The sequence below is a fragment of the Monodelphis domestica genome, chromosome 3, assembly GCF_027887165.1.
Source record: "Monodelphis domestica isolate mMonDom1 chromosome 3, mMonDom1.pri, whole genome shotgun sequence".
NCBI classification, from domain to species: domain Eukaryota; kingdom Metazoa; phylum Chordata; class Mammalia; order Didelphimorphia; family Didelphidae; genus Monodelphis; species Monodelphis domestica.
In genome coordinates this window covers 296601793-296618093 of record NC_077229.1, presented here as the reverse complement: position 1 = coordinate 296618093, position 16301 = coordinate 296601793, and the positions used below count along the sequence as shown (strand labels likewise).

At 32.7% G+C, this 16301-nt stretch overlaps 1 protein-coding gene across 5 annotated transcripts in view; it reads right to left on the bottom strand.

The window, feature by feature from the left end:
* The window catches only part of SNTG1 (syntrophin gamma 1), a 1241132-nt gene that overhangs the window by 356399 nt on the left and 868432 nt on the right, over nt 1-16301 (bottom strand). For all 5 annotated transcript variants that reach the window (XM_056823896.1, XM_056823897.1, XM_056823895.1 and 2 more), the window contains one exon: nt 14091-14173. In XM_056823896.1, the coding sequence (XP_056679874.1) occupies nt 14091-14173 (83 nt within the window). The remainder of the gene's footprint in view (nt 1-14090; nt 14174-16301) is intronic.

Sequence of the window (16301 nt, the reverse complement as noted above, 5' to 3'; positions counted from 1 at the left end):
AGGGAATCAACCAAAAAGCTAATTGAAAAAATCAACAACTTTAGCAAATTTGCAGGATACAAAATAAACCCACATAAGTCATTAGAATTTCTATATATCTCCAACCCAGTTCAGCAGCAAGAATTAGAAAGAGAAATTCCATTTAAAGTCACCCAAGACAATATAAAATATTTAGGAATCTATTCTGCTGAGACAAACACAGGAACTATATGAACACAACTACAAAACACTCTCTACACAATTAAAACTAGATCTAAACAATTGGAAAAACATTGATTGCTCATGGGTGGGAAGAGCAAACATAATAAAAATGACCATCCTACCCAAACTTATCTATCTATTTACTGCCATACCCATTGAACTACCAAAAAACTTTTTTTACTGAATTAGAGAAAACCATAACAAAGTTCATTTGGAAGAATAAAGGATCAAGGATATCCAGGGAAATGATGAAAAAAATACAAAGGAAGGTGGCCTTGCAGTCCCAGATTTCAAACTATATTACAAAGCAGTGGTCATCAAAACAATTTGGTACTGGCTAAGAGACAGAAAGGAGGATCAGTGGAATAGACATGGGGTAAATGACCTCAGCAAAAGTCTATGACAAACCCAAAGACCCCAGCTTTTGGGACAAAAATCCAGCATTTGATAAAAACTGCTCGGAAAATTGGAAAACAGTGTGGGGGAGATTAGGTTTGGATCAACACCTCACACCCTACACCAAAATAAACTCAGAATGGGTGAATGACTTAAATATAAAGAAGGAAACTATAAGTAAATTAGGTGAACACAGAATAGTATACATGTCAGACCTTTGGGAAGGGAAAGACTTTGAAACCAAGGAAGACTTAAAAAGAGTCACAAAATGCAAAATAAATAATTTTGACTACATCAAATTAAAAAGTTTTTGTACAAACAAAACCAATGTAACTAAAATTAGAAGGAAATCAACAAATTGGGAAACAATCTTCATAACAAAAATCTCTGACAAAGGTCTAATTACTCAAATCTATAAAGAGCTAAACCAGTTGTACAAAAAATAATGCCACTCTTCAATTGAAAAATGGGCAAGGGACATGAATAGGAAATTTTCAGTTAAAGAAATCAAAACTCTTAATAAGCACATGAAAAAGGGTTCTAAATCTCTGATAATCAGAGAGATACAAATCAAAACAACTCTGAGGTACCACCTCACAGCTAGCAGATTGTTCAACATGACAGCAAAGGAAATAATGAATGCTGGAGGGGATGTGTTAAAGTAGGGACATTAATGCATTGCTGGTGGAGTTGTGAATTGATCCAACCATTCTGGAGGGCAATTTGGAACTATGCCCAAAGGGCAATAAAAGACTGTCTTCCCTTTGATCCAGGCATAGCACTGCTGGGTTTGTACCCCAAAGAGATAACAAGGAAAAAGACTTGTACAACAATATTCATAGCTGCACTCTTTGTGGCGGCCAAATATTGGAAAATGAGAGGATGCCCTTCAATTGGGGAATGGCTGAACAAATTGTGGTATATGTTGGTAATGGAATACTATTGTGCTCAAAGGAATAATAAAGTGGAGGAATTCCATGTGAACTGGAATGATCTCCAGGAATTGATGCAGATTGAGAGGAGCCGAAAGAGGAGAACATTATACTCAGAGACTGATACCCTGTGGCATAATTGAATGTAATAGAGTTTGCGATTAAAAGCTGATCCAGAACAATTCTGAGGAACTCATGAAAAAAATGTTATCCACATCCAGAGGAAAAACTGTGGAAGTAAAAACACAGAAGATAAACAATTACTTGATTACATGGGTTGAGGGGGTTATGATTGGGGATCTATACTCTAAAAGATCTCCCTAGTGCCAACATCAACAATATGGAAATAGGCTCTGACCAAGGATATATGTAAAACCCAATGGAATTGCAAGTCGGCCACCAGAGGTGGTAGGTGGAGGGGAGGGAAGAAAAGCAATATGACTCTTGTATCCCAGGAATAATGTTCTAAATTGGCTAAATAAAATTAAAAAAAGAAAAAGAAAATGGGAGGACTTCTGTTTGCTTGCAGTAAAAGAGTATTTTTTTCTGAGATTATTTGATCAGCACTTAGGGAAATGATGGAATAGTATCTATTAATAATATACATTGAGGTTTCATCTTTGACCCAACTTATTAACAGTAGATCTTAGATTCAAAGATTCATTTTGTTTTAGTAGTTAATAGGCAATACATATTGGAACATTATTTTAATAAGCACTTTTGCTGGGCTTTTAGAATGAATATATTCATTGTATGCATAATACTCCAGAATGTGCTTATTTTTAATTTATAAAAGAAGGATAAATAATGTGACCTTATATCTGGTCATTGTTAACTGTTATTGCAACATTAGAAAAATAACAATAAATTTACCTTAAGCTTTGATTAGTGAAATTTTGCTTTTTCAGTTAAAATCTCTTGAGACTACATTTGATAGTATTTCTAAGCTTTATTTCAGTTTTTACTATCTGAATTGTCATTAAGCTATTAATCCATCATTCAAAGAGAATGTCATATGTTGCCCAAAGGGACTGTGGTCTAAGTATTGCTACAAAAGGATACCTGGGCCTGGGAAAGTTGAAGATGGGTAGGAACCTTTTGACTCACTTTCCTTATTGTGCTATTTCCTTTCTGAACAAAAAAAAATCCATCTGGTTAATTGCAAATCTGGCTATGAAATTTTGTGAATAATGTGGACATTTGCTTCTTGACTGGTTAAGTATGACTCTTACTTGAAATCAAATTGAACTAAAAGAATTATTTCCCTGTTATAGCATATGTCAAGTCAGCTGGTTCTGTGGATAGTCTTTATATTGTCACAACCATGTCCTTTCTTTTTTTTTCCTTATTTTCCTTTCATAGCAAATTTCTATAATCAGGACAATTAGAATTATAAAAGTCTTGTTGTTGTAACCTATTACAACAACAGTCTATTAATTAATAAATTAATACTAAAACATCTCTGACTTTAATAGGATACAAATATGAATGATCTTATGAATGATCTTACTGTTTTAAACCTGAATTTATGTTCAACTTCCTTTTCTGGGCAATTAGGTAAATGAGTGCCAGCTTCTTGTTAATAGTTATATATTCGTGTATTAGTTAGGTCCTTAAAAAGTCTTTTTTTCAGGATAATGTGAGGATAATATATCCACAAAAGAGAGGAATACAAACATATACACAATTTATATATATATATGTGTGTGTGTGTGTGTGTGTGTGTGTGTGTACACGCATATGTAATATGGATAAATATTCAAGAATTCTTGTTGTAATATTTAGTAATAAAATCTTAATATTAGATCAATTATTTTGAAGACCCTGATATTATGACATAGCAGGGCTCTTTTTTCCCAAATCAGGCCCTCATCCACCTAATGATATTCAAATAGCTCTGCATTTGACATGATTAAATCCATAGGGTTTGAGTTAGTTTTCATCATATAAATTAGTTACTAGAAAACCAAATTTAGGAGGTTGTTATAATTGTATTGAATCCTATTATTGGAAAATTTTAAACTAGTTACCTAGGGAATTTCTTTAAATGTCTTGTAACCAATGAGGTGGATCTACTAGGAGGAGTGCCCTCCAGAGCTTCTCTGAGAATAAAGCCTTTTCCAGAATGTCTAAGGAAAAATGTTTCTACTATACCTTCCAAGTAGTGGCTGACTTTGGCTAACTCTGAAAAATCCTTGTCTTTCTTACTGCTGTGGAATGTCCCTTTGTATGCCTGGTTGTTTCTTCTCTGATAAAAGCAGTTTTTTTGTCCTCAAATATTTGCAAATTCTAGGCCCACTCTTTCTTATCTGTGTCTGTGGGCAATACTCAGGGGCAAGAGTTGTATTTCTTGTATATCAAATTTACCCCTTTGAGTTTCCCCTTCTTCCTTCTGTGGATTTTGATTTCTTGCTCTTACTTGACTCTTTGTTCAGAGCTCAAGGAAGTACCCTAACCCCTGAACATGAATCCTGTACTTCTTGTGGATTCTCTCCCAACTGATGGACTCCATGTCATATAGGTTATGATACCCCATTCATTATCATCAAATGAGTTTGTGTGGTCCACTCTATGGTTCACACAAATGAAAGTGTTGTGGTGGCTAAAATCCTCAGGGATTGGGAAGCCCTGATAATAACCCCAATAGTGAGAATAGTTTGCCAACAATATGTTTGCTTATGACATAAATCTAGGAAAAGATTAAAAACTGACCTGGAGGTATGACAAAACTCTTGGGATCCTATCATCAATATCCAGATGAATTTCATTGAATTGTCACCCCAGGAAGCATATAAATGTACTCTGGTTCTAATAGACTCATTTTCAGCATAAGTAGAAGCCTTTCCTATTGAAAGGTAGACACTGCACTCATGGTCAAGAAATCACTGACTGAATTTCTAGATGATCATGATATGCTGCCAGGATTTCACCACCCATTTATAATGCTCTCTACCCTCAAATCATGACCCTGAAACATCAAGAAACTACTATAACCTAATATGCTTCCTTGTATTCTGGTCCTGGGATTGAAAGTTTTCAGAACTTTTCAAAACTGTGAGGTCCACTACACCTCCCATGCATACTCCATGCAGACCACAACTTAATTCTTCCCCCACTCCCAGTATTTGATGCTTACAGGAGTTCTGTCCCTTAGAATAAATGATATGCCTTACGACATAATAGGGGAGATTTGTGAATTATAAACTGAGCACAACTCAAGTATTAGCTTACCATTGCTATTCTCTCCCCCTCAATGACCCCTCCAAGAGAACATCCTGTGTGATTATATCCAGAGAAACTTCAAAGGTTTTCTGATTCCAGGAATCAGCTGGGTCATTCAGGTCAAGTTATCTGGGAAACTCAATAAACCCCAAGACAAGTTTGATACTCTGGTGTCTCATTATTTCTTCATTACCCACAAGAATTACTTAGTTTCAGGATCAAGAAAAAGGTTGCTTAGGAATAGAAAAGAGAGTGCAGTAATTTAGATAGAAAAAATAGTTTGATCATTTCAAAAAAGCTAATGACTAAAAAGGAATCTGGAATTCTTCCTGGATAACAGATACTTCATTGTTCACAATTAAAGTCTGGGTCCAAAACAGGTGTCTGCTATTGTGACCCTTCAGTAAAAATTAAAAAACCCTATCTCTTATCATTGCTTTTGAACATAACTGGCTGCCATTTTTCCACTCAAATATTAACTATTGGGCTTCTGCATTCTTATATTTCTTAATTCATCTTTGGAGCATCCCAAGTGTCATACAAACAGTAAACACTTCACAAACATTTGTTAAGTGAGGGAGCAAATGACATTGCATAGAGAGTAAGAGAATCCTATGCCCAAAGGGTAGAACTCGTCTCTGTAAGTCATATTTCCACTGACATCTCATTTATTTTGTACAACAGAAAAAAATGCATCATAGCACATATTTAGAACAGTGTTATTCTTTGTAGAGAGTATATGAATAAATGCTTGGCAAGCCAAATTAAGTTCAAGTGAAGCAATGAAAAATGGCATTTGAAAAAATTTCAGCACACTTTTCCTTCTATGTTTATATTTCTTAGCTACTGTTTTGAAAAAGTTGGAGGAGAGGGGTTTTGTCTTGACAGAGGAAGAACTTATTTTAATAAATAATTATTTGAATTGATTAATTTTCTAAAGTATTTCCTTAATTAGATGATGTTATATTTGAATGAAACTATTATTCTCTTCTGGGAATATATATTTCATTTTCCCTCACATGTTGAAGTCTTTTGAAGAATCAAAGGAAATCTCAGACTCACTTAAAAAAGAAGAAGGAAAATGTGACAATTAATAAGAAAAGTACATAAAGAAAATGAATTTTAAAAGAGGAAAACAAATGTGGATATTTATTAAAGAACTAGAAAAAAGAAAATATTGGAAGTAATGGGCATCACGAATTGGATCATTTTCTTCTTCAGAGAGCTCTGTAAGACATAGTAAACAAACTGCTATGCTCAGGAAGGTATAGATAGGTTCAGATCCTTCCTTGAATAAGATCATAGGGTTAGAACTGATAAGAACAACACAGGTTATCTAGTCCATTACTTTTCTTTTACAAATGGGGAAGTTTTAAAGAAGTGATGTGATATACCCAAAGTCACAGAGCCATAAGTATCTAAGACTAGATTTGAACTTGTCTTCCTTATTCCTATTTTCTTCCAAATATCCACTTACCTATTTTAAATTGAGCACACAATTTGTGTTCAGCCCTCTGTAAATTTCTGGAGGTATGCAAAAGAAACATTACATATACATTTTGTCCTTAAGGAACTTTCAAGTCTCCTTGGGAAGACACAAATATGAAAAATTAAATTAGAAGAGAGCTATAAGACTTGCATATTTTAAATCACTGGAACAGAGAGGTGGTTATGTCAAGAAGATTAGCAGAGAAAATGAGTACCAAAGAGCTTCAGAGCCTGGGAAAACAAGTGTAATATGCTGTGTGAATAGGAAGATGGGACTTGACATATGTCTGAAAGAATAAACACTATTTGGGTAAGGAGAAAGTAGCTTTCACATGAGGGAACTAGCATAAGCAATGGCATAGATATGAGAATAAATGTGAGATATATTTTTTAGGAAATGAAGAGGTTGGCATGATTAGTGTGAAGGGTTCAAAATTTACCATTGTATCTCACATACTCACCTGCCAGAAACTGATAATGATATGTAGTTCTTTTTTTAGGATTAACAGATTTTCAATCATACAGAACCAGAGGATAAAAATAGAAAGAATCCACTTATTACCTCTTTCAAGAAATACCAAAAGGATAACTCCCAGGAATATTATACCAAAATTTCAGAATTGCTAAGTCAAGGAGAAAATATTGCAACCATCTAAAAAGAAATAGTTCAAATAAAATGCAGTCATATTCAGAATAACTCAAGATTTAGCCTCTTCTTTGTCAAAGTATCTCAGGACCTAGGACTTCAACCAAAAATCATTTACCTAGCAAAACTAAGCATAGTATTTCAGGGCAAAAAAAAAATATTAGTATTTAATGAACTAAAAGACTTTCAAACATTCCTGATGGAGAGACTAGAGTTGAATAAAGAATTTGAATTCTCAAAAACAATACTCACAAGAAGAACAAAAAGGACAACAGGATAGAGAAATCAAAAGATATTTAATAAGGTCAAACTATTTACATACCTACATGGGAAGAAGATTCTGGTAATTCCTAAGAACTTCATTATTATTAGAGCAATTAGAAGTAGTAGAGGGCAAGAGTGTGAGTTGAATGGATAATGTTCAAAACAATAAAATTAAGGGGTAAGAAAGAGGAATACATTGGAAGAAGGAAAAAGGGAAAAACAGAATGGGGCAAATAATCTCACAGAAAGGAGTCATGAAAGACCTTCTACAGTAGAGAGGAATATATGACTAAATGGGGAGAGGATCATGTGAACCTTAGTGTCATTGGAATTATACCCAAAGGGCTATAAAACAATATCTGCCATTGATACGGCAATATAATTACTAGGTTTATAGACCAAAGAGATAAAAAAGAGGAAGTACTTATATGTACAAACATTTTTAAAGCATGTCTTTTTTATGTGGGCAAAGATTGGAAACTGAGGGGCTATCCCTCAATTAGGGAATGAGTGAGTTATAATACATGATTGTAATGGAATAATATTGTGCAATAAGAAATGATGAGCAGGAGGAGCTAAAAAAACATGGAAAGACTTACAGGAACTGAAGTGGACTGAAGTAATACCAGGAGAACATTGTGCACAGAGACAGGAATACTATCCAGTGAACAACTGTGAATAACTTGGTTATTCTCACCAGTACAATGATCAAAAACAGTCCCAAAGGACCCATAATAAAAAATGCCATCTGCTTCCAGAGAAAGAATGGATGTAGTCTGAATCCAAATCAAGTAAGCTTTATTCACTATCTCAGGTTTTTTTTTTTTTTGGTTTGTTTTAGAGTTTCCTTCCACAAAAGTATTAATATAGAAAAATGTTTTACTATACACTGTATCAGATTGCTTATCATCCCTGAAGTGGAGGTGGGGAGATAATAGTAGGAGATAGAGGGGAGGGAGAGAATTTGAGACTCAGAAATCTTTTTTTTTTTTTAAAGTGGGAAAATTGTTACATGTAACTGGGGAAAGAAAACAAATAGAAAAAAAGGCTACGTGTCCATTTTAGTTACATAAGAACCCATTAAAAAATAAACATTTTATAAGCAACTCACCAGGTCTCACATTTCTAGCTAGTGCAGGGAATACAAATGCTAAGACTGAAACAGCCTTTACTGTCAAGGAGCTTATATTATTTTGGGGAAGCTTATACTATTATATTGGTACATATAGAATCGGGACATATTATCAGGGTAGTGAATAGAATATCAGGCTTGGAGTCAGGAAGATATGAGTTCAAATATGATATTAGATACTTATAAGCTATGTGATCATAGGCAAATTATTTAGCTTTTAGTTGCCTCACTTCATCTATAAAATGAGAGGCTACCAGAAAAGGAAATGGAAAGTCAGTCCAATATGGACAAATAGTTGATGGATTCAGGTAGAATAAATATGATTGAACAACTAAACAGCACATGTATAATTACATATGTATAGATATATACACACATAAAAGAGCAAAATAAAGCATACAGGGTAATTAAATATAAAGTGATTGTGAGGGAAGGAATTAACAACTGGAAATGATCCAGAAAAGTTTCATCTAGAAAATGGTCCATGAGATACAACTTGAAGGAAGTGAAGGATTTTTTGAATCAGATGGGAAATGGCATGGTAGATGTGAGAAATAAGGCCATTTTGTTTGGACCATAATGTATAGAAAAGGAATACATATAGAATAACGCTAGAAAGAGAGGCTAAGCTCTTGGTGGTATAATAAATGAAAATAAAATTATTAAATGTAATATTTATAAAGTATTGTGGTCGCTGTTATTCTCAAAATAGGAGTCCTTTAGTAGTAATGAAAAGTGACATTTTATATGTGCACTATGATAATATATGGTAAAGGCTCAGTAATTTGAATAACCATATGTGATTTGATGAAAAATATAGACAGAATATTTCTCATTGTGGCATATTATGACCTTACTAAACTAACATTTGGTAAGGTGAAATAATAAGAATCTGCCATAAAACTTATATAATGATGTGTTTCAATGCTTTTCTAAAGTTTTTGTATGATCTATGTAGAGTGTTCATAATTTTAATTTACTTAAAGCACCCTTTTTTGATAGAGTACAGAAGAGGGTTCAACATATTCTGCCAAATATACTACAAATTAAGGATTCACCAAACCTAAGTGGATAACCTTTCACCATATATCCAATCTAATCATTGTGATAATTTATTTTGCTATAATATCAGAAAAGGAACACTACAATTAACAAATAACTCTTCCTTGGTTTCCCGTATTGAAGATTATTTTATATTATCTTTGATATGACTCATGCATTTTCTTCTTTATGTATAAAACTGGATTCTGAGATGTATGAGAAAGAAAATATAGATTTTAGGGTATGAAAATGAAAACTATGATCTTCAGAGAGATTGTTCTGACTGAATAGTTGAATATTTACCTGTAAATTTTCTAGCTCCAAATGACAATTCACTATTATGTTCTCAGTTTTGAAAAGAATTTGTAATTCAAATACATTCATTTTCAAAAATCTAATACTCTAAGATGCAATTCAAAACATTATGTTAACATACCATCTTCTTATTTAAATCTGTTTATAATTTAATAAGAAACAAGTCCTTCTATACTATGGAATGTGCAAGTAGAGAGGAAAGGCTCATATGCACTAATTTTTGGTATTTACCATGCATTGTCAGGTATTGCCTGACAATAAAAAGAAAGTAGAAAAATCTGCCAAACTCTACCCATATTGGGAGGATTTTGATGAGTCTGAGGATACATAGATCCACAGGTATGTATTTATTTTGTGAACCATAAAAACTCCTCTAAGAAGTATATTTTAATTGTTATTACAAAAAAATTATAAACCAAGAGCAAATATTTATATGCATAAAATGATAAAGCTAGAATGGGCATTGCAGATCATTTTTCAAAGTAAAACGAAGGGGATAGATTAAATGACTTCAAACATTATTTCTATTTTGAAATCTAAAATACTATCACCATGGAATACTGTTGTGCCGAAAGGAACCTTAAACTGGATGATTTCTATGTGAACTAGAAAGACCTCAAGTAACTGATGCAGAGTGAAAGGAGCAAAAACAGGAGAATATTTTAAATAGAGACTGATACACTGTGGCACAATTGAATGTAATGGACTTCTCTACTAGCAGCAATGCTGTGATCCAGGACAATAGAGAGGGATTTATGAAAAAGAACACTATCTACATCCAGAGAAAGAACCATGGAAGTAGAAATGCAGAAGGAAGACATATGATCAATCACATGGCTTGATGGGGATATGATTGGGGATCTGGATTTTAAATGATCACACTATTGAAAATATTAATAATATGGAAATAGGTTTTGAACAATGATACATGTATAACCCAGTGGAAATACTCATCACCTCCAGGATCAGGGAGGGGATAGGAGAAGGAAAGAACATGAATCATATAAACATGAAAAAATATTTTAAATAAACTAATTACTTTTTAAAAATAAAATAAAACATAATCACCTGACTCATTTTCATCATTTCACAGAATAGGAACTTCAAGAAAAACTGAATGATTTGTTCAAGGTCACAAAATTGTCCAGTGACAGGACTTCAAATAAAACCTAGATAGATGTCCAAACTTAATATATGCTATTATGTAGTGCAGTTCTATTTGAATGAGATGGTGTCAGTTGTTTAATAATATTTAATTTATTTTTAATGATAAAATATGTCACTCTATCCTAATAGCACCTTAAGTTAATTGTCAAAGTTGTCACATTGGGCCACTCATTATCTTTCATATCATTACCATTGTAGTGATATAATTTCCTTGTTTCATTCAAATAAAATTACTCAATAGAAATTTACTAATATTCAATCTTATTTAGTGATATGTTATTTGATGACTCTAAAAATTTCTGCTAGGATAGATTTCAGACTCAAGTTCAAAATATTATTCAAAGATTGTTGCATAAACTTGGACTGCATAACTTAAAATGTTTTATTTTTCAATTAAGGCAATCTTTTTTTTTCAAACTATTTCCAGACAGTATATACTTCATAAAAGGAAATGATGATTATTATTTAGTTTATTGGAATTGAGCATAAAATTATAGGAAATTAAGTTAAAAACACATTTTCAGATAAATAAAAATTAAATGAATAACCTGTAACTGTTAATTATTTTTAAATTATTATATTAATAAATATGTGAAAGTGATCATATTCAGTTGTTTTTCATCAAAAGAAATATTTAGTTTTTAAGTCACTCAATCTCATACAACCTCTGAGGGAATTCTTAAGTAAGGCCTAGTAAAAAGAAAACCTTTCCCTAATAAAGAAGAAAAAGATCACAAGAACTTGGTCAAATATGCCTAGAAAGTCATGTCCTCTGGTAGGGAATAAATTATTCATTCTGTGTCATTCCTAGAGGCAGAAGACAAGCATAAGACTAAAAAGAAATGGCACGAAAGCAATATTAATCTCATTAGAGCAGGGGTTCTGAGTCATTTTTGCATCATGGACCCTTTGAAAATATGGTGAAGTTTCTGGACCCATTTTTAGAATAATATTTTCAGAAGCATAAAAGCAAAATACAAAGGAATTAAAAGGAAAACAACTATATCAAAGCAGTTATGAAATACTATTTTAAAATCATTACTTTATGTCTTAGAATCAATACTGTGTATTGGTTCCAAGGCAGAAGGTAAGAAATAGGCAATGGGTGTTAAATGACTTGCCCAGGTCAAGCATCTAGGAAATGTCTGAGGTTAGATTTGAACCCAGGACCTCCCATCTCTAGGTCTGGCTCTCTAACCACTGAGGCACCAAGCTGTCCACATGAAATTCTTTTGAAAAGAAGTTCACAGACCCCTCCCCACACACACACACTTAAGAAGCACTACATTATAGTTAGTCTCAAAGAACTAAAGTATCATTTGCAAAGCCTAAGCAAAGATAAGGACATTTTTACCTAGTTTCTTATACAACTCATACAAAGAATGTAGTAGGGAGAAAATTGCCTATATATATTTGCCAGACTACATATTATAGATAATAATTATTATATAGGAAGAAGACTAGCATAGGAAATACCTGGAAATTCACACTTACTGATCTAAGTTAAGAACTAGTAGTAAAAATCCTGGTGTCTTATATCTGTACATAAAAACACAAAGTATACATTAAGGGTCTAGATGTTTCAGTTCCATGTTGATTGATGTAGTAAGTATAATGGGAAGATATTAAATGTATAAAGATGGTCTCTACTCTATGATCTTGGAGGCATAATCTTCTTTGATTAGGTCAAGAAGAGAATATATTATTAGATAACCAAACAAGATAAATATATCTCTACCTTATTTAAATATTTTCAGGAATTTCATTTGTGAGCCAGTCTAATAGTGAACTAGTCTGCTAGTAAAGGAATGCAAGTTCCTAATCCAATGATTCCAGTTTGAGAGGGAATCATTTTTTATTGAATTACAGCTAAAACTCCAGGATCAGATTGTCTTGCTATTCTATTTATATCCCTAACACTTAACATGTTTCTTTACACATAGCAAATGCCTAATAAATGTTCTTTCATTCATTCATTTATTCATTCATATAGATTAACTCTTATGTAATTTTTAATTTTACATATTAATAATAATTTAGCATCTTTAGAGAATTATTTCTGTCACAGAAGGAACTGATAGAATCTGAATGTAGATTGAAGCATTCCATTTTTCACTTTATTTCCTTCTTGAGTTATATATTCTTTCAAAACATGAACAGAAATACATATATTACAGGATAGCGCATGTATAACTTATGTCAGATTGCTTGTTGCCTTGGTTGGGGGGAGAAGTGTGGAGGGGAGAGAATTTGGATCTCAACATATCAGAAAATAAATGTTAAAAATTGTTTCCAAAGGCCATCATGAAATAAATGATTCTTCTAGGATCTTTGTTTTTCACACATGCATTCACAGTACATAGGAATATGTTACATATAATAGGGACTTCAGAGTTATTTATTCATTAGAATTAAATTGAAATAAGTGCCAGAATCTACAATGATTAGAGAATGAATGGCTTCCAGTGACCAAAATACGTTAATGGGCAGTGCTGCTCACAAACATCTAGTGGTGAAAATGAGTAATTTTTATTTTGAAAACCAAAGAATGATGTTATATATGAAACATATGGAGAGGCAATGTGTCATAAGTGGTTAGAAAACTAGAAGAACATAGAAGGGCCTCCATTCTAGTATGATCTCTGATTCATATTGGCTTTGTGTTCCTGAGGAAGTTATTTAAACTCTTAGTGCCTTCAACAATTCTCTAAGACCATCAGTTTCAGAAAGGTGCCGACCTACTTAATAGAACAACTTTCCTTATCTGGGAACTCCCTATTTCAGTGAAGAAAACAAGTCTAGTCACAATCACCTCACATAGCTATATTTCTGAAAATAATTCACAAAATCATGAAACATCACAAGTGTGAGAATACAATTTCCCACTATACATTAATAGATAAATAAAAAATTCAGCTCATAATTGCAAAGTATTTCATCAGTGGTAAAACTTATATATTGGTTTAGCTACTCTACTAAGAAAATAATTTTAGTTTGCATTACACTTTCAGTTCAGAAATTCAGGTGTATTCCTTAGATGCCTGATATTTGACAACCTCGTGAGATGCTGACTCATCAAAAGCAAAGATAACAGAAATGCTTGGCCTATTTCTTTTTCCCTTTGGCTTCTTGAGGTACAAATATATAAAGAATGAAGTAACCAAGGACTTAAATCTCGATGACTCAGGATTAGTGAAAGTTCTTAGCTATCGATTAAATTGGATTCTTCTTTGGTTGTTCTTTTTGTTCTTTTTCTTATGTTTTATTCATGTATCAGGCCTCTTACCGTATTGGTAGGATGGTAGTTGAGATGCAAGCCACTGTCACAAAGGGGGGAAGATGTGCCACTGCTCTGGTCACTTGGAGCACCTATAGGAGAAGCAAGATCTGCATAATCTAAATGGTTAAAATGAATCTGTTCATACATATATGTGTGCATACATATATATTTCATATTTCTGATTGGCATACCTAAAAATACTTTTTAACAATTTGCTTCATAATCCCAGGTTTCCTTCAAGTGTCAGTTAAAAATTTACCTTTTATAATAAGCACTAGCTCTTCCTGCCCCACCTAATACTAATGTCTTTTCTCTGTCATTTTCTCTGGTACATGGTCCAAAATAGATCTTGTTTGTACATAGCTTTTCATATGTTGCCTCCCCCACTAACTATGAGCTCCTCAGCTTAGCATACAGCTTTGGCACCTGGTAGATAATAAAGGCTTGTTAACTTTTAGCAATGAAGAAATAAATTATTTCACTGAAATCAGAGCTTAATATTGAAAATATTCTATATTGCTTGAAAGGAAATTCTATTATACTTTCCTTGGATATGTGACCCTTTAGTTTTAAAGCTATCTTATATTCCTATGTTAAATTTAATGAGCAAGAATTCCTTTCAAACATTTTCCCCTGTTATTTTAGAGAAGAGTTTTTTATATAAAGCCACTCTAGCAAATAGGTTAATATGGAGGTCTTAATTTCTATGCATTAAAATGTACTTAGAATATCATATTACTTCAAAGTAGCATTTGTTAACATTTTTTAGTAAAATTGACCCCTCACTCTCCAGTTAAAGGCATAAAATGCATAGAATTACAAAGGAAATCAAATATGTTAAAATCTAGCTTACCTATATTTTAAAAATAAGTTTATGGATCTCAGATTAAGAGGTTCTATTTTGTAAATGTATATCATAGTTAATTAAATTGGAATGCCATCTTGGTAGCTATAGGCATACTGTGATAGAAAATGTAAAACATCCCAAATATGTCCTACTATTCCATGACTGATTTGTAGTGGGTCATGTATAAGAGGGAATAAGGGGATAAGCTCATGCAAAAAATGCCTGATGAATATTATGCTAATACTGTTTTTTTAATAATTTTCAGAAGCAACCTCAATTTTTATGATAAATTTTGATCATTGGGATGAATTACAAATTTTAAGATTTAAATCCTCTTTCCATTAAAGATAATGACAGCTACCTATCAGTAATAATCTTGGCATTAATATGAATGTATGAGGGGCAGCCATATTTAGAGGTTTTCTTCTTCGGTTGTCAATAAAGACACAAGTTAGTGTTGTAAGTTGTTGGCTTTTGTAGAGAACCTTTCTTCAGACTCCTGTATAGATCATTTGGTAATTCATAAGATTATTTGTGACTTTGGGAACAATGGATGGATGTTGGATTTGGAGTTAGGTGGTCTTGACATTCTACCTCAGATAATTTCTAGCTGTGTGGTCCTGTAAAACTCTTTCAGACCATTTCCTCATTGTAAAATGAGAATAATAATAGTTCCTATCTCTCAGGATTTTTCTGAAGATACAATAAGTTATCATATTTTAAGTACTTTCCAAAAGTTAAAGTGGTAAATAATTGCCATCTATTATTCTCGGTTTCCAAAATTTGCTCCAATTGCTTTGGATTTTATTAGTAAAGTATAGAACTAATATTCATTTTTGCAGATGCTCTAATCCAATAATAATCCTGTAAACATTCATTAAGTACTTAATATATGGCAGGGACTGTGCTAAGTGTTGGGAATACAATTAATAAAAATAAGACCATCTCTGCCCACAAGACTTTATTATCTAATGTGGGAGAAATAGCAGACAAAAGGAGAGAGAGAACACCAAGTAGTACAAAGCACAGGGGGGGCATCTTGTTCTTAGGAGTTAAAACTAGGTAGAGCAGTGAATTCAGAGTGAAATGAATCAAAAAGTACATTTTCTGCCTTCTACAAATGAAAGCACTAGAAGGAGTTTCCCCCTTTCCAAATCCCATTTATTTTTTCTTCTGGTAAAAAAAAATGATCTTACAAGACTTTCATAATTAAGAGTACTGTTATGTTTAGATTTAATTTAATTCAATAACTAATAAGTACTTTTTACTTGAGAAATGGATCTCTCCACTAAAGTTTTCTTCCAGTCACTGTTGGCATAGAATAACCCTGGATTCTTGAAGACAATGCCAAAGGAGTCTGAAATTTAAAA